This window comes from Erithacus rubecula (genome assembly GCF_903797595.1).
Source record: "Erithacus rubecula genome assembly, chromosome: 18".
NCBI classification, from domain to species: domain Eukaryota; kingdom Metazoa; phylum Chordata; class Aves; order Passeriformes; family Muscicapidae; genus Erithacus; species Erithacus rubecula.
This window is the reverse complement of record NC_136670.1, coordinates 8,871,826-8,897,561: the sequence shown is the minus strand read 5'-3', so window position 1 is coordinate 8,897,561 and position 25,736 is coordinate 8,871,826. Positions and strand designations below refer to the sequence as shown.

The following is a 25,736-nucleotide window of genomic DNA, read 5'->3' as shown; positions in this document are numbered from 1 at the left end:
GCTCCCCCCACCCCAGATATAACAGGTACCATGCTTTACCCTCTGGAATATATTTGCATATGTGTGGCAATATCCCATTGAGGTGGCTGGATATGAAACAACATATATTCATCCTCCTTTCAGTTCCAGTGCTAGAGAGCACATCCTCAGCTAGTTGAGGGAAGCATGAGCTGCTGGGAGCCGGCGAGGAACACTGCAGGGCTGGATAACTCAATGAATGGGAGACATCCATGGCTGGCAAGGTGTCAGGATGGAACACGAGACAATGTGAACACAACACTGAAAAGAGCACATTGCAGACACAGTGACAGAGGCTTTACTCGTTAAAGAGGGAAGTGCATGTAAACACCCCAGAAATGTGCTTGGATGCAGCTTTAATCCACCAAAGCCCTGGCTAGGGGAGGTCAGAGCCTGCCCTGCTGATCTGAGCTGGCCGGCAGAACACAGGGCTTTGACTGGGGAAGGAAAGGGACATTAAAATATCTGTTCTCCAAGTAGCCCATGACTTCCTCCCAGGGATCCACCTGTATGGGTGCAGGGTCCAGCACTGGCCATGGCCTTGTCTACAGGGGGCTCTTCCAGTTGTACTGGCAGCTGCCCAGCTGTGGGACCTGCTGGTGCCCAAAGGGTGGCCCCAAAGGGGTCTGCTCCCATCACTGATCTCCTGCTCAGTGGGGACAGTGAAACCAGTGAAGCTGCCTGGTATCTTGGACCCCAAATTCAGGTGCTCCATGCTTTTGAAGCAGCTCCTGGTCCTCCTGCCTTCCCTGTGAGAGGATGGGTGGTGGCCCTGTCCAGCCCCAGAACCTCATCCTCACAGTCCCAGAGCTACAGCTAAGAGGAGAATCCAGTTTGGTCTTTGAAAGCTTCAATTCCTGACCCCAAGCTCCCCAAAAAAGCAGACAACCAAACTGCTTTGTCTTTGCAGCACAGGCCCCTGAAGGACTGGGACACCTGGACAGGTGGTGAGGCAATCTGCCACAGCCCTCAGAGTGCTGGAGACTCAGCATCCCACCTGGAGCCAGCAGAGGTGACAACCCCCATGCCCAGAACCACTGTGGAGGTGGCCTTGAGGCCTCTTGATTCAGGTTACAGAAGTCAGGAAATCTCAATCCCCTCCCCCTCCTCTTCCCCCTCTATATTCAGCTACACATCTTAGATCTATGATCACTGAATTTGTACTGAACAGGAGTGAGAGGCTCACACAGAGGAAATTCTCCAGGATATTTTGGTCTCCATGGCAAGGGAGAATGTTCCTTCTGGGAAAAGCACAGTGTGCAGCAGGGCTGAGAAAGTTACCTCAGTGTCTTGAACATCAAAAATAGCAGAGTTAAAATGGCCTCTGAGAGATTAATGGAAGAGCAGAGATTTCTCTTTTTCCCAAGACAATTTTCATGTCAGCTGTTTGCATACACAAACACTTCCTTCTTTTTCACATTAGCTGACTACCAGGGACTTAGATGGGTCTGAAATTAAAGGAAAACTTCCTCAAAGCTTCTAGGGGAAGCTGGGCTGCCACAGCCATCAAGGGAAGCAATTTCATTCTCCAAGTGTAAAAGCAAATGGTGTATTTTTTTGACTGGAGATTGCCCATGGCCAAGTCCTGCCACAGTTCTGGGTGTCCTTCAAGCTCTGCAAAACCGAAGCTGCTCCTGCTGAGCCAACATAACTGGGGGTGTTGGAGGCTTGGGGTCAGGGCTGAGGAAGGAGTGGTCAGACTAAAAGTTTAAACTCCAATCCTCTGTTCAAAGAAAAAAAAACTTATGCGTTTGGGTTTTTTTTGGTTTTTTTTTCTTCCAGGAGAAACATGAAAAACATGGAACCTTCTCGGCTCCATTTGTCCCTTTTCCACAACCCTTCTCCTATTGAAATGAACACATCTTGCCCTAAAATCTGAGCACAGAAGCTGAAATGCATCTCAGCTAAACCCACCTACAGTGAGCTTGGATGAGAAATTCCCATCTGCACAGATTCTCAGCAGACTGTGCCATCCAAGGAGGGATTCCTCCTGAAGTGGTTTAGCATCCCAGCAGTGGGAGGGAGCTGCTGCCTGCTCACTGCTCTCTGTGTCTGTGGCAGCAGGGCCACAGCCAAGGCATCAAATTTTGTCATATTTCACTCCTAGAAAGGTAGCAAATGACCCACATGAGCCTTAACACTGGAACACCAAACCTTTGCACCCTGCCAGGAGGACCATGGAGTACCCACCCACCTTTCCTATGTGTTATATATATATATCCTATGGGATATACCATAATGCCAAAAGCTCTTAAAATTAAACAGGAGGATGAACCATAATTTTTGTATGTCCTGAGATGGGCAGTGAGGGAGTTTTAGGGCAATCCCTGTCCTGCTTATCCCTGTGGGTTCCAGCCATAAGCACTGATGTCTTCCTTGGGGATTTATCTTGAAAAGGAACAGAATAAGCTGCAGCTGCAAAGGGAAGTGTCTTTCTCTCGGCAATACCTCCACAGTGAACAAAAAGCAGTGGAAATGAAGCAAAGAGAGGGGTCTCTTGCCTGGCCTGGAGGTTTTTAATCCGGGAGAGCATGTCCAAGTGGCCAGCTGAGTACTGCTCAATGACATCCATCACGTCGTAGGGCCGGAGACTCTCCTTAAACTTGCGCTTGGAGACGAGAAACCTCATAATGCTGCAGGAGACAGAGCAAAAATCACAGCACAGTCCCTGGGTGCAGCCTGACCTGCTTAAGGGCAGACAGAAAACACTGCAGGGAGCTGCTTTTGGAAGGAAAGTGGAATAAATCCCAGCCCTGTGGGTTTGGGAGAGGATGCAGCAGTAGGAGAGAGGAAGGGGAGTGCGGGGGCTGGTGCTGCAGCCCTGTCTGCGCCAGGGGGTCCCTGGTGCCCCTTGGACTGTCATCTGTGCATGTGCTCTCTGCACCACTTTTAGAAATGTCAGCATTAAATCTCAGAGCTGGTGAGAACCGTCATTTGGATGCATCCCTGCGGGAGATTTTCCTGTTTCTCCGTTTATTCCTTCCCTAAGCAAAAATTGCCCTTCCTGGCAAAACTGTCTGTAAAGCAGGGCAGGCCACCCAGGGAAAAAACAGCCTGCAGCACACACATGTCAGCATTTGCAAGCACTTCACGGGCTTTACACTTCTCATTTTTCTTTATAATTTATTTTTCTGGACTGCTTCCCCCCTCTCCCTCTCTTACCACACTGCCCTGATGCTGACTTTCAGCCCTGGTGTCAAGTCTTCTGTCACAAACTCGCAGTTGCAGCTTTTGTTCTCATCAGGAATGTCTTCTCCAGGGAGGCTTGCTTCTGGGTTTGGGACAGGGAAGGAGAAACACAACACTTTACTGTTTCCTGTGCCAGTGCCACAGAAGAAAAGACAAGGCAGATCACAAACAGCAACCCCAGAGGAAGCAGCAGAGAAGCCTTTGCTGATCATCTAGATGAGAGCATTTCCCAGGATTTGCTCAGGTGACATTTAGCAGTGCCAATTGCAGCTCTCACCCCTCCCTATATCAGTGAATCCCAGTGTCATTTGGGCTGGAAAAGCCCTTTAAGATCATCAAGTCCAACCATTCCTCCAGCGCGGCCAAGCCCAGTCACTAACCCATGTCCCCAGGTGCCACATCTAGATGTATTTTAAATCCCTTCAAGAAGGTGACTCTACCACTGCCCTGTGCAGCCCATTACACGGCTTGATCACCTTTTCAGTGAGGAAATTTTCCTAATATCCAATCTACCCCTCCCCAGCACACCATGAGGTCATTTCCTCTTGTCCCAATGCCTGACTCTTCCTCTTTTCCCCATTCTTATCTACAGAAATATAAACATTATCATGGATATCAGAATGGGTTTTCTTGCCTCTTCTAGTCATTATTGACAAGTTTGGGTTGGAAGACAGTTAAAGACCCTCTAGCCCAACACCCTGCAATGGGCAGGGACATCTCCAAATTGATCAGGTTGCTCCGGCTACACCAAGCTAAAAATGTGAGAGGAAAGAACTCCCAACACCTTGTCTGGCAGCTCTGCCCTTCTTAGGTGGGGAGGGAGATGATGCTGGGGCCAGGTGGGGATTTGGGAGTGTGGGCAGGGGCAGCGCTCACCTTCCGAGTTCTGCCGCGACGCCGCTCCCTTGATGCGGAACGCTTGCCGGGCTCGGCTGCGGTCTCCGAAGCTCCAGCTCTTGGGCACTTTGCTCGGGCTGTCCTCGATGCTCTGGTCAGCACTGGGGGACCTCCTGATGCCCTGAGCCTGTGGAGAGCCTTTCCCTTTGGTGCCAGCACCGCGGGGACTGGAGAAGACACGATCTTTCAAACTGACCTTCTGACTGTTCAGAGAAACACGTTGAAACAAAGACAAAAAGGAGACAGCAGGAGGAGTCATTCTGGAAACCACGCAGTCCTTCCCCACCAGCCATTAGAAACCAAGAGCACTTCCAAGCAGCAGTGACATGTAGCTTTGCTGTTGGCTTTTATTTATTTTTCTTTTTTTTTTTCCAATATATATATATATTTATTTTTGTTTTAAAGAAAGCATTGTAGAAATGTTTCCGTCATCATGAGTGAAATGGGAATGGTTTGTAAGAGAGAGAAAATAATGAGGACTTGAACAGAAGCCCCTCATGGGATGCCAGGGCTGGCGGGACAGGATGACATTAACAATGAGGTTATGATTCCTTAAATCACTGATCGACTCCGATCACGAGTTAGGAAGCTTTTCTTTCACAACTGCCTTCCAAAACACTATGGCTAATAAGAAAATACCAATAAAAAAAACCCCAAACCATTATCTTCAAACTTTTGTGCAAACACTTCACTTCTGGTGCTCAGATCTGTCCTTTCCCTTTCTTCAGCTCCTGTATTTTCTCCCTCTTAAAACACAATCTGCCCCCTTTATATAAATTCCAAAGAGTTCCTCTTTATCCAGTTACACAGTGAAACACATAAATACAAGCACTGTGATGCTCATTTGTCTCCTATGAAAATCCCATCTAAAACCTATCTGCCATCTCCCTGGGGGTCTGCTATGGGTGTCATAAACATGGAAAGCCAAATTTTAAAACTCCAGAACATGGCACTCTAATATCTTTTTTCCTACTAGAATCCTTGGAATTATGGTTGGAAAAGAAGGTCTCTCCAAAACAGAGATGATCTCATTGAGAAATAGTGATCACCCAGCTCTAATTAATTTCCAAATCCTGAAATTTGCATTTAAAGCCTTTCACCCAAGCAAAGGTGTTGAATTTTCATGTGAAAATTTAAGAACAAAGAGATTTTGTGAATCTTCATGAAACCACAAACTTTACAGAGACAGCATTTGGGAAAGAAGACTGCAAATAGTTCTGGATCATTTCATATTTTCTTAACAGCAATCAATGATTAAACTCCACTGATTAAAGATTGGACAACCAGTGCAAGATACTTGCACCAAGAGCCAATATTTTATAAACAGGTGTATCAAAACTGAGTGAAGACAGGGATTTAATTCCCAGCATTCTGTACCACTGCAGCAGCCACTTATCATTCTGCTGCCAACTCTCTGCCGCAATCTGCGGGAAGAACATTTCAGAAATTTTAATTTCCACATCACCAACCAAAGACCTGCTTTTTTTTTGAATGCATCTTTCAGCAACACCAACTTAAAAGTCAGGGCCACACGAGCCTTCTTTGCCTTCAAAACTGGCACGAGGTTCTTCAATCAGAACTTGGCTGCTGGTTTTGAAGCAAAGCTTTTTGCTCCCTTTTCCCAGCCGCCGGCCGTTCCCTGCTGACAGGAGCAGACACCAGCTCTGGCCAGAGAAGGAAGATGTGACTTGAGGACACTCAGGGAGCAGATTTGTCGAGTAAGAAGGTGCTATTTTTACAAAGTCACTTCACATTGCGAGACAACAAACATTTACAGGGAGAGAAAGGTGCTTAGGCAGCATTTTGCAGAGTTGTGTGGGGAGGGCATCCCCTGGGCTGCAGGGAATGGTTGGCTGTGACCACAAGCTCAGCAGCAATTTCATATTGAAAGATGGATTGGAGAGAAAATAAAATTTGTTCGTGACCAAATTTAAAAAGGCAGAATTATTCCAATTAAAGAAGAATTTTAATTCAGGTAAGTGCTGGGGATTGGATTCCCAGTGTGGTGCCCATCTGCAGGGTCTGTCTGAAAGCTGTGGGATCAGAAGAGCTGAAATACAGATCAGAGGTACAAATCCACACAGGAATCTGGGAATAAGCATGTGCCTAAACACCTTTCTGGATGTAAGCCTTCATTACTAATGCTACCAAAACCACCATACATAATGAGCCAAAGGTTTAAAAGAAATTGTCACTGAGTTTATTGGATTAGAAACCAGATTGAAATTTCACCATTTGACTCCAAATAGGCCAACTGGAACTTTTCTCTTTATTTTTGTTGATTTTACACAACAATATTTCTTGAATCGACTGTGTTTCAGTAGCACTATTATTTCGAATGACCTTTTTAAAAATTAAGTTTTATGAAAATGCTTTAGCAACACAGCAATATTCAGGATTCAAAGGGATCTCTTTGTGCCCCTATCCTCTGCTGAGTTTTTCCCATCACCAATCCCAGCATAAAACCAGTTGCCTTTCACTGAGTATGGCAGGGCCTTTTCCTTGGAGCCCCTTTTTCATTCCCACAACAAATGTGCTACAAATGTTTGCAGGAATCACAAAATGCAAAAAAAAGAAAGGGTTGAACTTGGTGAGGGATACAAACAAAGAGTTTCAAGCCTGAGAGCATGAGGAGCAAAACATTCAAAAATCTCATAGCAATCTGATGAACAATTAAGATCTGGGTGGATTTTGTTCCCAAGTACTCACTGAGGAAAAAAACCCAACACTTGATGTAACTTCTTTGTTTTAACATAGACGACACAAGACACCATGAACAATTAATTGAATTTTTCCTTCTGCCATGCAGTTTCCTCACTGGAAACAACACCTGGAATCACATGCACGTACAATCCCTGCAGAGGAGGATGATGTCAGGGTCTGCAGGAGCTGGTAGGAAAAAATCCCAAAGAAATACAGACATACATAGGAGTATATGTTGTCAGTTAATCCAAGATCATGTTCTCACTCAACCAGAAAGTCATGCAGAGGGATGCAGAGTGTCTCAGGGAGGTGTTTGGTGTCACTCCAGCATGGTAAACGAGCCTCAGTTGGGTGGGGAGAGTTGGTGACATGAAGGGGAGGACAGCAGGGACAGATGGACACTCTCAGTCATGACAGAACTCTGCTCGTGCCAGGGGAAGGAAGGGAAAGGGAACTGTGGCTTTGCAACCAGAGGCACAGATTAGGGGAAGCCACAACAGACTGATAGGTGTGATTGAATTCTAGGTCCTCATAACCACTCCAAGTAGAGTCTATGAAAACAGAGTTGATAGCAAAAAATTACCTTTCCAGGCTGTGGGGAAGGTTTATAAATATTCAGGTTTTGACTTGAATTTAACAAAGGATAGAAACTGAGCTGATTTTTCTGTTGCCAGTAAAAAATGAAAACTGCAGAAACTGGGTGATGTTCACTGCTTTAGTGGGCTTTTTTGGTTAAGTCCAACTGCCCAGCACTTAGAAATGTGCAAGTACTGACCTTCAAAATGAGCTGCCATCAGCCTCCTTAGGATGCCAGGGGTTTAAGCTCCTGTTTGAAATGCTCTGGTTTGGGGTTCATTCCAGTTCTCTATAGTATTAAATCAGCACTTTCAAAAAAATGTGGACTCATTACATTAGCAGTAATTTTAGATCAATAAAAAGTATCAGTTGTAAGGTCTTGTCATTGATTTTAAACTCTCCTTGAGCCATTACTTCATTTTCTTCTCAGCTAGCCAGAATGAGGCAGACTAGTACACACTCAGATCCATCTCTGCATCCAAACTCAACCAGTGTCAGTGCTCATTCTTCTGAGAAGCTGTGGCCAGGAGAAAAAGGTTATCTCCTGTTGGTAAATGAGGGGCTTCTTTTAAATCAAGAGTTTGTGCTGAGCTTGTGGCATATGAGAACAACTCATTAAAACCAGGCAGGAGTGCCAAGAGTGAGTGATGGCCTTTGTCACTATCACTGGGCTCCAGTCTGCCTGCTGGTGTGAGTAAGAGACAGAAACCAATTACTGGAGACATGAAGGAAGGGAATATAAAACTGTGTATGCAAAATTTGCCATGACTAAAACAGAAACCAAGAGAGGGCCCGGCTCAAGCCTGGTTTGCCTCCAGCTATTCCAGAAAAAGCATTGCTAAAAGGTGAATTCAGCATAGAGAACACAGGTTCTAGAAAAACAGAGAAACCTGGGCATAAGGGAAACAAATCATCAGGCAGGGATTGTGTCATGGTGAGTAATCCCTCTCCTTTTCCTCATCCACAGCCATGGTGCTGGACCTGGATGGGAGCCACTGATGCTGTGATGGCAAAGACTGGAGTGGCACCATCCCTGCTGCCACCACACAAGCACAGAAAAGCACAAAAGGGCCCCGGATGAGTGAAGGGACACTGGAGCCAGACTTGTGTCTGGAACCCTTGCTGTCCTGCAGCATTATTATAATCACCCATCTCCTCCTAATTCCCAGCCCTCTTCTCCCAAACTGTTCTGTCACACACCACATCAGCCACATCACCCTCTCCCAGCTGTTTGCCAGCTTGGCTGTTCTGCATTTAGGGCAAAGCAAAGCAGCCAGGTCACGCCTCTGAGCTGGCTGATCCCAAACCAGCCTTTAAGGAACCTGCTCCACCCAGAGCCACAGGCCAGCCAAGGGCTCTGCAAACACCTTTCCTTCACTGCTCTGGGTGCCTCCTCTTCCCACTGAGAGGTGCCCTCATCTCTGAGTGTGCTGGGAAAGTCTCTTACAAAGCAGAATACGATACAGCTGATCATCTGGCTTGGTGTAGCTACATTACTGTCTAAAAATGAATGTGCTATTGCATTTATTGACAAAAGATCATCGGTTTAGTACATTAAGAAACCACAGCTTCTAAGGAGTTTCCTATTAATTTACCTACATTGAGTTTTCCATGATTGCCTCGTTGTGTGCTGTTGTTTTGTTATGTGCATCCTAGATGAAGGCTTTTAGCACTCAGCCTGAGCTGCAGCAAAGTGCTGGCATCTGCCCCAAGGGTTTGTGCAGTGGGGATGGTGGCAGACACCCAAGGGTCCAGAGAAACAAGACATCTGAATTATTTTTACATCCCTTCACAGTTAACCCACAGTTTTACTAAAGCACAGAGTGTGTAACACTACACTCAGGATGAATGCAGGAAACAAAGATGCTCTTGCAGCTACCCCAAAGTTCAAGGCTCCTTTTTGACTGGAAGAACCACAGTCTGCCATCCTGCTTTTCAGACTCTCCAGTAGATTAACAAGAAATTGAGGTAATACTTTGTTCCATCCTCCCTTTCCCTTGCAGAACTCAAGACAGGGGAGATGAAATGAGGACCACAGTGGGAAGGAATTCAGTAGAAAATAGAAAAAAATTACACCGGCTTTAGCAACTAAAAATCCATGCCTAGGAAGACATGCAAGGAAGACACTGAGATCAGAGTGGCTGATTTTCCAGAAAACAGAACTAGACATGAACAGATGAAAGGACAGATTATGAACAGCATTGCTCATTGTCACCTCTGCCAAAAACAACCTCAGTGTTAAGCAACTGAGAAGAGGCTTTCTCTGGGGAGGAGTCCCTGCTCACACTGCACCTCCACACATAAAACAACCTCACCTGGCAAATGGAAACACCACAGAAGTCAGGATCATTTTTTCCAGCTAGACTATTGATGAAATCTTTGCCATTTGTCTTGAAATACTGTCTGTGCAACTGATGATCACCCAATATTTACCCACATTTTTCAATGCTAACCTTCAAGGAAGTCCACAGCACCACCAAATATGTAGCAGGAGGCTGACTCAGAGGTTCAGGCTCTTTATCCAGATATAAAGGATTTCCTACCATGGAGAAACTGCTTTTTATGAACCCTAGATCATGCCCCATTCCTCTTTGTTACCCATTCAGAGATGGGATTTACCACTCTACTTCTGAGCACCTGGTACACGCAAACCTCAGCCATGAGTCCTACCCTCTAGACTGACAGAGAATAAAAAGAGCCAGCAGGTCAAAAAATAGCAAGAAAAGAAAAGATACAGGTTGAAACAATCAATGAAGAAAACCAGAGATACATATACTGTTAGAGCTGCAGTTTTACACTTTCAAAGCTGTAGTTTGTTGGCTTTCTGAGGGATACAGAGACTGGTGATTTTGAGAATTCAAACGGACTCCGAAAAAAGAGCATGCAAAAACTCCGAGTTCACAAACATGCGGCATCACCCAGTGCCCTGCCACTCCTGGGCTGTCCACCTGCCTGGCTGGGGCCACGAGCTGGGGGTCCCCTGCCAGCATGCACAGCATGCAAACTGCGGGCAGGGGGACATCAAGAAGGTGCATGTTTGCTGCCGAGGAGCAGGGGTGGGGGCAGAGATTCTTCTAGTGCAGGTGTGGAAGTATTTATGCACGAGGAAGATAAGATCTATGTGTCTGTGTACATGGCCATGGGATGCTGGCTGGGAAATCCCTGAAAACACCTCGCAGCTGTCGGCCGGATGAAAAAGATGCAAACCCTGCTTGTACAAAACCCTGAGCTAAAGCTGTCTGTCCCCCTGGGGGTCTAGAAACAGAACCATTCACAAGGCCAATGCTCAGGGGAGCCCGTGTCCCCTGTCTGGCGGGACAGGCTGAGATTAGTCCTTCTCTAGCTGCGTAGTAGAGGTGCTAGATAGGCAAGCTGTGGCTTCCAAAGGCCACCAGGCTAGGAAAGGTCAATTTGTCACGGTCAGAGAGCCAAAGGAATGGTGACTGAGCAGAGGCAGGAAGCTGGTAGTTCTCATGCTACTAACTGGACATTGCTGCGCAGTGCAAGTCCATTTGCAAGGATTCCCTGGACCTTGAGGAGGGATGGAGCAATAGGGAGGAAGGGATCCTTTGAAAAAAAAAAAAAATTAAATTTTTCATTTTGCTTGTTTTTTTAATTTTTTTAAATTTTTCCATTATTTATTAAACTTCATTTCCTGGCCTCCTCCCTTGCTGAGCAGACACTGGCTTGGCTAGCCCAGCCCAAATTCCCCATCCTCATCCCTTCGCTTCGTGTGCTCTGCACAACTGGCAGCCAGGGAAGGCTCTTCCACCTTTTTTTTTTTATTTATTTATTTTTTACTCATCTAGTACCTCTATTAAGCAGAGAAGTGATCAGAACGGGTGGTAGCAGGGTAGAGGGAGAATGAGCCGTGCAGCTTTTGATTAGTTTCGTGCGACGCATTTCCCGTGGTACCTAGAGTTTCCTGAGCAGCATCCGCATAGTGACTCTCTGCACGGTTTGCTCTTACTGGAAATGAGGGGAGAGTAAAAATTAGACCTGGAAGCAAATGCCAGACAGGAAACTTTTGATTACGGACTCTAGGTTTAAAAGACAGGTGTTTTGAGGGCTGGGTTCATGACAGGATTGTTCTGTTTGAGTGTACGGTGAGGAAAAAGAAAGCAAATCAAAAATCAAGAGGGTTTCTGAGATTTGTTTCACTGTGGTCAGTGAATTTAAGTATTAGATATGAGGTATTCTGCTCATTGACTTGGTGGTGTCAGCTTACCTACAATTAACTGGAAGATTTTTCATCTGTATTGGAAAAAAAAAAAAAAACTCTGTTCTTCCTCTCAAGGTATTTTAAAAATGTAAGTTTTTTCAAATTGTGTAAACCATGGAAAGCCAAAACTTAAACTTGTTTTGTCAAATAATATAAAAAAAGGTCAAATTTCTTCTTTTTAATCCCCCAAAAGCCCCCACTCACAAAGAGAGCTAGTTAATATGTGAATTATTCACTTTCCTTATGGGAAATACCATTATATTAAGCCTGGCATTGAAAAAAAAAACCAAAAACAGATAAAAGCAGGGTGTGGTGCAGTCCCTTAAGGGAAGGCAGTTGAACATCTGTGTTCACACATCTGTATTTCGTGAAGATTTTCAGACAGGCCCTACCACTTCTGGGGAGTTGCTGACTTTGAGGTGGCACCACCACAGCTCCATCCCAAACAGCTGCTCAGGCACTGCCCTGCCAGGAGATCCCCACCAGGACCAGGGTCCTCCACGCCATGGAGCAGCCCTCTACCTGTGCAAGGGGAATGACGTGGCCCCATCACCCCAGCAGGCCACCAGCCACCAGCAGGAAGCTCTGGCCGAATTCATGGAAAAGGCTGAAGGGCATCAAATGCCAATCTTGTTTTGCACTTGAGTTGGGCAATCAGAGGAGCTCGCGGGCACAGCATCCCATGCAAGCTGAGCCAACACCACCCTCGGCGTCCTGGGGGCTCCTCAGGTGTGCACAGTGGGATCCTGCATCCCCAGGGAGCCCCAGGGGCTGGTGGTGCTACCAGGGCTGTCCTGGAGCTGGCGTGGGAGGGGGACATGGAGCATGCAGGGCCTCAGGGAGACGCGGGGGGTTCTCTCCTCTCAGTCTCCTCTGCAGTCCCTCCTGAAAGATGCAGTTCCTTCCCTGCAAATAATCCGCTCCCCTAAAGGAAACTGATTATTTCCAGATTACTGTCAGTCCCAGCATGAGTCTCTGACACCAGTTAAATTGGTTAGAAGGCCAAACACCAGGCCCAGGCTCATGTGGCCTGTGGGGTTCCCATGATTGACCCTGGTTTCCACGGGCAGTAGAGGTTTGGGACACCTTGGACATCCTTGGCTGGATGAACAGGGGCCCACTGAGTCAACCAAAGGCATCCTCCAGTGCGTACAGAAGCCTTAATCACACCCCTGAACAGAGATCTTGGGGTTGTGTGTATCTCAGACAGACATATACACACACTGAGAGAGAGATATACACACAGATATACACACACAGTACAAAGGACCCAGCCCAGCACTCAGTACATGGCCAAGGTCCTGCTGAGCTCACTGGGGCCAAGGACAAACCACAGCTGAGGACAACCTTCCCAACAGGTTCCTCTCATTACCCACAGCACTGAACTCATGCTGGACAAAGTAATCTGAGTTTTAGCTTCCCACTTCCCTGGAATCCTTCTGTTTCTTTTTCTCTGATATTAATATGTTATTACAATCATTTGGTTCATTAATTTTTAGCTTTTCACCCAATCGTATTTTGGAAAATGCAAGAGGAAGAAATGTGGTCGTGGATGCCTTCAGATGTTTCTCAAACCATCTGTTAAAGAGCATCTGAAGCCCACATTTCATACAGGAGCCTCCATAGCCCTGGCAACCATGTGTCTGCCTTTTTGACATAACAATCAAAGCAAAACAAACAGAAATGAGATGCCACAGCTAATTTTCAGCCTGATTAACAGAAGAGTAATCACCCCCCATTGCCACTTTCATATGGCTTTCTGCAGCAGGAGGGGTGAGGAAAGCCCCAGCACAGAGCAGACCCCTTCCCTGGGGATATGAGGAGAGTGGATCTGTATTTGTGGCAGCAGAGTGGGAAGTGGGATGGATCCCAGTGTCCTGGCAGCACAGCCAGCCTGGGGAAGGACAGGGAGCAGTGCCTGGCTGGGGCAGGGGCAGGGTGGACACAACACCCAAGTGATGGGCAACAGGAGGCTCTGAAAGCCTTTGGCTTTTAAACAGATGGAAATAAAAAGGAGGGAAGGAGCACATAGCATGTAGAAAAAGGGCAGCATCTCTTCTGCTCATCACAGCCTAGGCTCCACCTCTGGGGGAGGTGAGCTCCTGGCCCCCAGGCAAGGCAGCACAGAGCATTCCCAGCACTCAGATGTGGATGCAGACAAGCTCGTGGTGGAAAAACACAGCAGAAACCACAGAGAAGGGACATAACCTGTCTCTCAGATCAGCCATCCCATTTCATGCCAAGACTAAATCAAAAGCCACCCAAGAGAAATTGCAGGTGACCCTGAGCCTCTGCCACACTGACCCCATCACCTCCTCGTGTCCTCCCAGCCTGGGCAGCAGCTCTCCCAGGGCTGTGTGGCAGAAATCAGCACAGCAGCACTGGAATCAGAGGGCAGGACCCTAACAGCCACCCTGTGCACTGGCAGAATGCTTGGGATGCTCCCTGCCCTCACAATGTTTATCCTGCACAGCATAATCCCATGTGCCACGCCAGCATCCCTTCTCTCAATTGAAATATAATAAGGTGAAAAACAGTGAAAAAGCTCTTTCTGTTCCATTTGCTGCAGGGGGTTTGTGGTGTATCAGTTATGGAAAGAAGGATGTAGGAAATCAGCCACTCCCTATCCACCACCAGAACAGGAGGAAGATCCAGCTACCTCCAGGTGTAAAATTATTTCTTTAAGGAAATGCAGAGTGGAAGATCCTTTCCCAGCTGAAGCAGTGAAAGTGTGGAGCTGGAGTCTGCTAAGAGAGACAATTCATCCCCAGGAGCTTCCTGAGTGAAGCATCACCAGCAAGTGGGTGATTAACTGTCAGGTGGGCAGAGAAACAGGATGAGTTCTCTTTTCTAAGGGCAGGATGACACACTGAGCATCACCGGGAGGCTGCTGGAAATTCGAGTGGGTGGAAGATTTGGGAGGTGAATGTAAAAGACCCAGAAAATGTTATTGGGGAAAACAGGCAATTTGGGCCACCCCAAATGCAAAATTCCTTCCTGAGGTCTGAGGCACTATCAGATGGAAGGAAGAGGACAGTGGGAACAGGTAGAATTGGTGTTGTCCTAACAGAACAGAAGAAGAAGCTTTGGTGCTACCATAGCAGCAGAAATGAACAAAATGGAATAAACTCCAAAGCTCTGCACAGCAGCTGCAGACCCTCAGCTTAAGCCCTCCCTGGACTGGGGTTTAGCAACAAAACCCATCAGTGTCACAAGAGACAGATGCACCACAGGAGCAGGAAACGGCACGTGGAAATGACTCTGATGAAGGATCTATAAATAGTAAAAAATACTCTGAAAAAGGACAGGGAAGGACTATTTTTACTTCTTTCTGTGACATCAGGTTGAGAAAGTAGAAAATGATCAGGGGGAAAACCTGCAACCTTTATGAAGAAATACTGTACACAACTTCAGGTTTCAAGTGAATAAATATGAACCCTGCAAGACGGGACAGAGATTCAAAAATCAGAAATAAGGCTAGTGACCCAGAAATAAGAATATTTCTTGTGATTGCAGAGATGCTGGCTGGTGTATCTCTACAAGGGACTGTCAGACCTCAGATTTCCTTGGCTATGGAGTGGATGGGGCTGATCATGGATTTTGTCTCATTTCACTGTAAGAAATATAGATTCACCCTTTGATACATCCAAAGTTGATCACTGGCTGAGGCAGGGCAGCAGGGCAGCCCAACCCTGGGATAAAATTCTGATCCTCCTGATGCCACAGGCCATGATTTCAGCCTTGGTCTGCTCCCAGAGAGCCCTGCCCAAGTAATTCGCCCTGCTTTAATAATGCTGGATGGAGGCTGCTTTCTCTTAAGCTAAGCTTAAGACCTCAAGCAAAAATAAATAAATAAATAAATAAATAAATAAATAAATAAATAAATAAATCTGGATAGCTGAAACATGATCTTGGAGATTTGGGTTATTTGGCAGGAAAGTAGATGGAGTGCTACAAAGGTTCTTCTTGCAAAGAAAAGCTCAAATGAATGACAGGAAAAAAAAGGGGGGGAGAGGGAGAAGGAAGGAAGAAAAGGTGAAATTTTCCACCTTTTAGTCAGCACTATATCTACCCAGATATCTTTGGTTGGCTTTTATGCCAAGGAAAAATCAGTTTCTGGCCTCTTATAAGTTAAGAGGCATGGCAGAGAGGTACATCTGCAGAATGCCAGGTTCTAGCTGTACTTCTGAAAAATGTATTCATTGTTTACAAAATTTAGGCTGTAAGCTATGTTTTGAGGAATGAGATGGAAGAGCTGAAAGCCAAGCAGATGATCTCCACTGATCATCACTTTGTGTCTCATCAGCCAAGAAAAAAAAAAAAGATTCAGTTCCAGAATTATTTTTTAAAAGAACTGGAAAATCTAGGACAAAAAAACTCCCAGAATTAAATACTTCTAAGTGGATGAAGAGTGTCCTAAAAGCATCCCAAACACCAGCCCTGTTGGTTCCCTGGGAGTTGTGAAAAGCTCTACCACAAGGAGATTTACAGCTGCCCTTGGAAGGTGCTCGCCACGACCCAGAGCACGCTCTGCACCGTGGGCTGGAGGCGTGGAGGGAAGGTGGAGCAGGGAAGGTGCTCCCCACCCAGGGGATGGGGTGCACAGGGGGTGTCTGTGCCATGCCACCTGCCGTGCCAGGGAGCCCTCCTGTCCCACGGAGCAGCAGGTCCCCGCTGTGCCTGCAGCCACACCAGCTCAGGAGAAGCTGCTGATGCGGCGATGGCTTCATGCTCCCCGTGTCCCCTCTGCCCAGCACGGGGGACAGAGACACAGGCAAAGCCTCGCCTGCCCCCAGGCACGTGTTGAGCCTGCCTTACACCGAGTTACTCAGCTACAACCCCAGCAATAAAATAAAATATAATAAAGAAGCGTAAACCAAAGCCCTGCTGAGTGTCTGCCAGCTCTGCCTGTGCTGCCACACTCTCTGCTCCCCCCCAGCCTTGCTAGCCTGCAGCTCCAGCCCAAGGCAGGCTGGAAGGAAGGAAGGAAGATGATTTAAGGTCCAGCATACATGTAGATACATCAGACTGCACAGCACAGGAAAAGCACGGTAGTACCTAGGAATGCTTCCCTTGATGGTGCCACGACATGGTACACACACACACACACACAGAAATCTACAGGGAATGCATGGGGATGGCGTGTTGGCAGGGATACAGACCTTGGCGATGGTTCAGGCTGCTGCTCTTTCCTTTAAACAGAAGCAATAGTACATTAGCATGGTGTCAGGTGGCAAAAGATGTTGCTGCTTCACTGTTAAAACATAACGAAACGACAATACCAAACAATACAACTAAGTGGAAGTTGTGGACAGAAGAAAGGGAAAGGAGCACTTAATTGCTGGAGTTTCTGGCCCGGACAGAAGATCACTGGAGACTCACACAACCTCAGAGAAGACACATACAACGCACAGGGTTGAAGATTTCACCCCAGCCCATCCTTGTGCCTAGGCACCACTGAGATACCTGAGGGTCGTGTGATTTGTGTGAGCACAGGAGGACTTCTGTGGGCTCAGAGAGCAGCCCCCTTCCTTTGGAAATGCACTGCCCTCATGTTTCTGCACGTGGGGAAGGGTTTGAATGGCTCCCATGACCTTGGTGCTTTCTGTTTTCCATCCTGGCCATTGGGACAGAGCTCACATCAGATCTCCAATGCACGGATCCACACTGGTGCTGGGATTGGACATGGGTGGGAAGGAGCTTGGACCCCTGCCCTGGCATCCTGACACCTCAGCTGGGCTTTATGCCTCCAGAGCCTTTGGCAGCTGCTTAACCAAAGCAATTGGCAAAGGCAACATGGAGGGAGTGGAACACCACAATCTGTGTTTGCAGTTTCATACTGAGATCCAAAACTGGACTGCCCTGAAAAATCACTGAGGACAAAGTGAGCTGAATGCCTTCAAAAGGGCAGCCAGGACACTGCAAGCCATGCTGAGGCCACACTGAAAAACACTCCTCACACTCCTCTGACCAGGTATTGTGGTGGTATTTCCCTCCAGCAATGAGGAAAACCTGCTCCAGCTGCTCTGATTCACAGCTCCTACTCTGGGGAACGGTGTTTAGTGGGGGCCTTGACCAGCCCTGCCCCTGCAGCCCCCCAGAGAGGGAGCAGACTGTGTTTCTCAGCAGAGACAGCTCTGCCTCCCCTAACACAGGCACCCTCTGAGTGTGATGCTGCACCAGCCCTGGCCCTGCCACTGCTCAGCAGTGACCACTGAGACCTGCACAGAGCCCGACCCCTGTCCCTCAGCTAAAGGCAGCAGCCTGGAGAGACTAACAAAAAGCTCTTTTCCCCCCTCTGCTTCTTGCTCAGAAAAGCTTGGAAGCCCAGCCCCAGTTACTCAATATTATAACTATAATAGCTATATATATAGCTATATAGCTATAGTTATATATATTATATAGCTCAAATATTCACATTTTAAAATGTTCAGGCTCACCCAGGGGTGTATTCTTTATGAAGGCACACATCCCACACCTCCCAGCTGGCCCCAATGCCCACTGGCATCTCTCCATCCCTCCCAGGGTCTGCACACTCCCCATTCACCAACAGGGCAGCCTTGATCGCCCAAAACACCCAAGAATTACCAAAAACCCCAAGAATTACCCCTCCCAAGCAGAGGGTGAAGGTGCAGGACTCCCACCCTTCTGGGGGACTCATGTAAACCTTGCCACAGCCAATTTAGCAAAAATGTCTCACTGCTGCAACCTTGCCTGCTGTCACTGGAGGGAATAGAATGAATTAACACATCCTGGGCCTGAGTGTCCTCTGAGTGTGTGAGGAGCAGAAAGGTCAGAGGAAAACTGGATCACAACCTCCATCAGCCCCTTTGAGAATGTGACTTTGAGTTGTCTGTCAAGCACTGTGACATTTCTCCAGAGCCAAGTTAGGCTGAAAGAATTCATGTAGAGCACGGGAGAGGGGCAGGGAGGAGGTCACTGAGTGACCCATGTGGGACCAGCTGTCAAACCTCTTTCATCTTCAAGGATGTCCATATGCAAAAGGCAGGAAGGAAAAAAGAAAATATAGGAGAAAAAGAAAAATATTGCAAAGTGTTTGCGTTCCAAACTGTCTTAACTCTGCTGCTAACCTGAATGTCAGTCCTGACTTGCTCTTCAGGTTCCTCAGGAGCTCCAGCTGGTTCAGAGGAGGGATGAGTCTAGAGGGAGAAAACAAAGAGCATTAATATCCAGACAGAGCTGATTCCAGAGCCTCCTGTCTGGGCAACTTCCCCAAGCTGCCCCATCCTTTCAACCAGAACCAGCTTTGTGCCACCAACTGCAGCTGGGGACAGCTCAGGAAGGATGGAGAGGGGTTTGGCTGCTACTTCCAACAGAGTCCTAAGGCAGAGCAGTGGGGTAAGAGAGAGAAAGTGACAGCAAGAGAGAGAGAGAAACTTGTCTGCACCACTGGATTTTGAACCTCCCCTAAACCAAGCAGCTGCCAGTGTTCCTGGGCAGCCCAGTGCTGTTTTGGCAGAGCTGTAGTCTGGCAGGTTGGCATTGCTAAATGGAGAGAAACTCCAGCTTTGGGGAAAAACAGGAAAACTCAACCCTGCTGCTCTTGGGAATGTGGGAAGGCAAAGGAAGGAGCAGCTGGTGGAGCAGAGAAAACAAGGACCTGGGAGCATTCCAGGAGAAACAGCAGCATGCTCCAGGGTTGAGTTTAACCAATTCCCTTCTCTCCATGTCAGGTTTTACCCCAAAATGAGACAAAAACTTGTGTCACTGCCTTCCAGAAAGCACAGGACTTCATTCCCTTCTCAGTAAAAACAACCAAAAAAAAAAAAACAAAAAAAACCCAAAAAACCACCCAAAAACAAAAACAAAAAAAGAATCCGAAAATGGGAATTCTGGTAAGAAAAACAGTGAATAAACATCCTGTGGCCTATCCTGCTTTTGTGCCTAAAAGCTCCACATCCATTTTTGGGTTCTTCCCTGAGACCCTGAGCTTGCTTCATAAATATTGATATTCATTTAATATTGATATTGCCAGCCAGGTTTTCAACCAAGAGAAACAGGCTGGAGGTGTCAGGGAGAGAGTGTAAGAAATGAGACTTCTAATAAAATAAAGGGAGAGATATTCATGCCCACATTTTCTCAGCCATGATGAGACCAATAGTTTCAAACTTAAACCAAAAAAAAACCCAACTCAACTGGAAAAGCCTCTTCTCTGCAGGCACAAAACTTATCCTCAAAACTACAGTGGCTCAGCAGAGATTTTATATTCACAAGATTGAGGCAATCACAAAATTTTCCAATTCTAAGTATGGAGAAAAGAATAAAAATAGGCCTGAAAAATTTTGGCTCAGCTCCCCAGTCGCTTCCATCCAGAGAAAAGCACATCCTGATCTGCTGAATTAATGATCCTCTTCATTCCAGCCATCAGGAAGAAGCTGACCTTGATGCAGTGGAGCTGTGCATGAGTGCTGGGCTGTCACCTCCCTTCAAACACAGGGGAGGGTTTGGAGATGCATTCCAGACTGGGAGAGCTGGTGCATGAAATCCAGCACAGGGTGTACTCAGCAGGTAATGGAGGGTGCACAACTCTTCTGTGGTGAGTTAATTCCTCAGGGAGGGCCAGACCCAGCAAAACACAGGACAATTGCCCCAATTTCTCCAGCTGGGATTGCAAATCCAGGGTTCTCACTGGAGCAAGTCTCAGCTGAGGAGTTCATTAGTTCAAAAGACTGGAGGAGTCAGGATTCCAAAGGGAACTATTTCTTTTGCATCAGCCCATGGTCTGCAGTGAGCTGAGGGTGGCACCTCTTGGGCCACCACAGATGCTTCCATGAGGAAGCACAGACACACAACAAACACAGAAATTCACCATTTCTGTGGTTGGTTCATGGGCCTGGTACACATGAGATGCAAATAACTGGTATTTTACTGAAATGATGATTATTAAAAATGGGTGGAAAACTTACACATATACTTGTCTTGAAATTTAATCTCAAAGTGCTCAGCCTAACCTGGGGAACAGCTCCTGCACCACACCATTCCTCTAGAACCTTAAAAACAAAAAAGGCAGAACTCTGCACAGCTCTTGAACTGATCTTTGCTGTGGAATGCAGGTGTGTGCCCAGGGCACAGGGGACACAGGTGCCACCGTGGCAGGTGCAGAAGGAACCCTGGCTGGGGCTCTGGTGTTTTCTCTCTCTCCTGGTCCGGGTGTCACTGGTTAGCAAGGGAAGCGCGTTCCGGTTAAGGGGGAGCTGGCTGGGGGATCTGCACACCACGGGACACACACAGCTCATGCCACCCACCACAACAACCCCTGGGAGCTGCTGCAGGGCCCCCCAGCTGCCTCCAGCTCCCCTCCCAGCACAGCACAGAGAGAGGCCACACCGACTCGGGGTGCTGGCTCCCGTATCCACAGGGAAAGGCGGATCCGCTGCTCCTGGGAGCACAGAGAACTTTCCAAGCATTAGGGGACAGGAGGGAGGTCATGCCTCGGGCCAGGACACCACCAGAACCTCACAACACGAGGAGGGCAGCAGCACAGGACACGTGGGAGCTACACAGACACACCACAGCACGCACACGGACGCCACGATGATTTTTTGGAACAGTCCCAGGGTGAACAGTGAAGGAGACCATGACAAGGAGATAGGTGCTGGAATGGGATGGGAACCTAAATGAGACTATGAGCAGCCAATTTTTTTGCCCTAACCGTGACTTTATGTCTCTAGCTGAAGCTATTTTTCACAACTGAGAACATTTATGAAGCTTATAAAATACTTCATTACGACAAATGGAAAAGAAGTGGCACATTCTTATTCCTCTCCCTGTAGTAGAAAAATGTCTTATTCTCAAAATAGGCTGTTGTTCAGCACAACAGGAAAATATATTCTTGATATTATACTTGCAGTTCATTGATGCAATTTGCTATAAATTAAGCACACAGAGCAGTAAGTGTGATTTACTAAGGCTGTAAAACTTGCATCTGTGAAAACTGGAACTGGGTTTCAAAATCAGACACTAAATCACACCAGCTCTAGTGGCATTACTGCATCTAGTGAGGATTTAAACTGCTCTAAGAACAGAGCTTGGCCTGCAGTCTTGAAATGCAAGTCATTTATTCCCCATCTTAAAATATTAACTTGACTACACCTTCAGATACCCATCTCATATTAAATACGCCTGTGATTTGCAATTCTACTCCTTTCTGCAGAACCTGAGATAATATTATTTATCATAAATCTTACACAGCCATATCCAGGGCTTAGCATTTCGATTGATCCCAAAAGGTTAAGTCCCAGATTGAATAACTGTGGCTAATAACTGCTTAGCTCCAGGTGGGTCTTGGAACTAAAAACTGAAATGGAAAAGTCCTGCTGAGATGTAGCATTTTTCACCGAAAAATCAGATTGGATTACTCAAAGAAATGAATGATCATATCAGTTTAGCATCCCAGATCTTTCTCTCCTCCAGGTTTTACCCTCAAAAGCAGGCACAGCTGCTGTGGAGGTTTTATTCTCTGCTACCACTGACGTGCCACCACACCAGCAAAGCCAGCATTACCAGGTGGGCACAACTCCTGCAGCTCAGAGCCAGATAAATGACACAGTGAGGGATGGGAGAAGAGGGCTGGAGAGAGGGAACACACGGGAGTGAGGGCAGAGGGAAATGGAAGATGAATGGGGATGTTTTCTTGTTAAGCATTGCATGGATCAGGGGAGGTTGGAAAGACCATCAAGAAATCATCCTTAACAAAGCAAGCTTATCAAGCACGCTCCCATTCTCCTTCCTTACATCATCATTTTGGCAGTTTCCCAACACTTGTGTGTACCAATAGCTAAAATGTAGATGGAGGGGCAGGGGGTTAGTGTATAGCAGCAGGAGTGCACATCTGCTTTGGGCTTTCACTCATTCCTTGGAAAAAACTCATCTTCAAAGGTTTTTTCTGGGTTTTTGCTTGTTTCTTTGTTTGTTGTTTTGTTCTTTCTTTTTTTTTAATTCAAAGCTTTGCATGTTACAGTCCCAAATGAAGAACAAGGAGTGACATGACACACACTTTCAGAGCCACATGCACTTCATACCTGGAGGCACCATAGGTTTGCGTTTGCGTGCTTTTCAAGTGTTTTCACCAAAGAAAACCAAAGGGGCAAGAGAAAGAAAAACAGGGGGGGAAGTTGGGGTGGAGGAGAAGGGGGAAAGAAACAGAATAAAGAAAATTAGCATATGAACCAAGTGTGTCCCCGGGAGCAGATGCTGTGGCCAGGCTCACAGGTGAGCACAGGAGCTGGGCTCCTGCTGGGGCTGGCTCAGGAGCCACGGCATGCCCGTGCCACCCTCGGGGACAGGCAGCTGGCACCTTGCTGCCAGAGCAAACGGGCACCACGGGGCAGGGAAAGTGTGGGGGCCTCCCAGAGACCTCCCATGGGACATCCACAGCCCCACCAGATCCCTGGGCTGGGCTGCTGAACGGGCAGGATGTGCCCATGGGTTTGGTTTTTTTAGTGGATATATATTCACTATTCAATATATGACAGTAGTTCAGATCAAGGCCCTGCTTTCACAGTAAGAGCAGATTTTTTTCCAATAAATCCAGTGGCTGATGCAGAACAGGTTATTTATGATGTCTGGTTGCACCAAGCCAACTTGTGCATCACACCTGCACACACAGAAGCCTTGTGCATATTTCAGAATTTGGTTCTGCCACATTTTGGATTTAAAGGTGAAATCTGTGATTCTCTCAGAGGCCACCACATTTTCCCCCAACCAAATCAGAGTAGCTCTACTGCAGTGATTGGAGTGATGCTCTGGAGCCATGTGAGCTCCTCCAAGGCATGTGTAAACATTTTCTCATATCAAGCAGCCAAGCCTTTCCAGAGATGCCTTGGGAAGAGAGATGAGCTAAAGGCACAAGCTCCTGCTATGAGGAATAAGCAGCTCAGTAGTGAGCAGAAAGGATGCTGAGGTAGTGGTGATTGCAGATCATCCCCAGCACCAGAGAGAGGGATTTTGTGCTCCTCTAGCCCACTTCCAAACCACACTGTGCATTGCAGCCACATGTCAGCAGCCATAGCCTTAAGGGCTGCAGGGCTGGATGTGCTGCTGGGGCTGCTGCACCAGCAGCAGCACAGGGCTGCAGTGCCTGCCAGCTGGCTTGGGGAAGTGGGGAGGCAAAGAGAGATGGTCAGTGTGAGTGATGCAAGCTGCAGCCAGAACATACAGTTACCCCCCTTTTATTAAAAAAAAAAAAAAATCCACTTAATGTATTTGACAGCATTCAAGATATAGTTAAAGGTGTTCACTTCTCTTTTGGTAAAAAAAGCAATTTCACTGAGGGCTGAATCCATTGGTGGACCCCAGCTCATTTGTCCAGGTGATGTCACTTGATCTGTGCACAAACAGGAGCTGGGATTTCAGGGAGAAGCTGAGAATCCAGAGAAATCCATTTCTAAGGAATTCCCAGGGTGACACTGCTGTGTGGGTCTGAGCAGCAGCAAAATTGCTACAGCCCTGCTACAAATCTGTCCTGGCTTTTTACTCAAGATAAGCAGGCTCTTCAAACTATGTTTTTTTTCCTCTTTCTCCTCCCCAGAGTTTCTCTTTAGCCTTTTCTGGAGATCTTTAGCTCAGATTTCTTCCTGCATATTAGCTCTGTGGAAATACAGGTTTTAACAAGGGGGTTGTGTAACAGGTAATCAAAAGGGTGTCACTGCATGGCTGGCTGCATGGCAAGTTCAGTATTTCAAAGAGCAGTAAAATCTGGCAAAGTCCACTGAAAACAAGCCCTGAGTGCCTGCATTTTGCAGTGGATTTTGGGCCAAGCTCTGTCCTCATCCTCTCCAGTAGCTGACCCCAGGCAGTGCTGCAAAGGTACAGCCAGAAGGTCAGGTACTGGGAGGGAGAGTTTCAATGGGTGGGTTTAATGCTATTGGAAAACAGCTTTGCTCTGTTCTGTTGGGTTCTTGCTGTTGTATTGGGTTTTTTAGACAGTCTTCATGTAATTTCATAAATTTCTAGGGAAAAAGCAACCAATAAGACACACACTGGGGATGAATCCAATGAGAACTTACTGACCACAACAATGGGACTTCCAACAGGTTTTTATGATGGGTTAAGAGGCTGGCTGCTGTGTTTGAAATACAGGTTAAAGCTTACCCCAGGAAATACATCCAGGCTGTCTGCCTGAGGGCTAGAGGGCACCAGTAATATGGGAGAACAGGAAGGGATTATTCCTGCAGTGGCACAGCCCAATGCTGGACCACAGCCCTGAGTGGGAGCAGGGAGATGGGGCACAGGGAGCCCCATCACACCCAACAAAACCCCACAGAGATGCAGGAATATCTAACAAACAATCTACAAACCCTTCTACAAACCCAGAGTCATGGATAGCCTCTATAAACACATCAGGAAGGGGCACATGGCCCTGCCGAGGATACAGGGAGGTGTGGGGAGAAAATTAATAGAACATTGTGCATTTTAGCTTCTGAGGAAGCCACCAGCACAAAGGGGACATGAAGGACAGTGCTTCCCCATGTCCTGGTGGGCTGGGGGGCATGGCAGGGGACTCTGCCCCCAGCTCCATGAAGCTCCAAATCCCAGGAGGCTGTGAATTTCCACAGCACTGCTGTAACCTGAGTGGTTTCACCTTAAAAACCTGCCTGGTTTTACTGCAGCTAGAGCAAGGCAGGTGGGTGCTGCTCAAACACTCTGGGTCTCAGCAGCCTCATCCATCATGGTTCCAACATCATTCCCTGCTTGTGTCAACACCCTGGGACGGATAAATGAGATACAAGATATGGGAAAACGCTCCCTGAATCCCGAGTCTGTTTTCCTCCTCTTAGAGATAAAAAAGGAAAAGAAAGGAAAGGAGTACCCAGGGGAAATGCACCTGGGAGAGTGCCAGGCTGGTCAAGGGTGGGAGAGAAGTTTGCTGAAAGGCAGAAGGACCATTAGAGACCAGTTGGACCAGCTAGGAGAGCCTGAGAGGGCACGAGGAGCTGCAGGTAGGGTGAGGGTGGTGTTTACCTATGATCCAGGGCAGCTTGGAGGGAGGTCTTCACACCTGGGCACGGCAACTGTCACAACACAATGCAACTACCAGCAGGCGTGGAGCAATAAAGGTGAAAAGAAAAGAATGTACACACACAAAGACATGGGAAGAAAAAAAAAACAA

The 25,736-nt window shown here is 47.2% G+C and overlaps 1 protein-coding gene across 3 annotated transcripts in view; it reads right to left on the bottom strand.

Moving 5' to 3' along the window:
- KCNQ2 (potassium voltage-gated channel subfamily Q member 2) overlaps nucleotides 1-25,736 on the bottom strand; it is a 75,554-nt gene that overhangs the window by 17,106 nt on the left and 32,712 nt on the right. For 2 of the 3 annotated variants that reach the window (XM_079321705.1, XM_079321706.1), the window contains exons 9-14: nucleotides 22,648-22,677; nucleotides 18,697-18,765; nucleotides 16,764-16,797; nucleotides 4,084-4,303; nucleotides 3,181-3,289; nucleotides 2,520-2,651 (exon numbers count right to left, since the gene is read on the bottom strand). In XM_079321705.1, the coding sequence (XP_079177831.1) occupies nucleotides 2,520-2,651; nucleotides 3,181-3,289; nucleotides 4,084-4,303; nucleotides 16,764-16,797; nucleotides 18,697-18,765; nucleotides 22,648-22,677 (594 nt within the window). Of the gene's footprint in view, nucleotides 1-2,519; nucleotides 2,652-3,180; nucleotides 3,290-4,083; nucleotides 4,308-11,298; nucleotides 11,353-16,763; nucleotides 16,798-18,696; nucleotides 18,766-22,647; nucleotides 22,678-25,736 lie in introns of all 3 variants that reach the window. The other variant, XM_079321704.1, reaches the window with a different exon arrangement.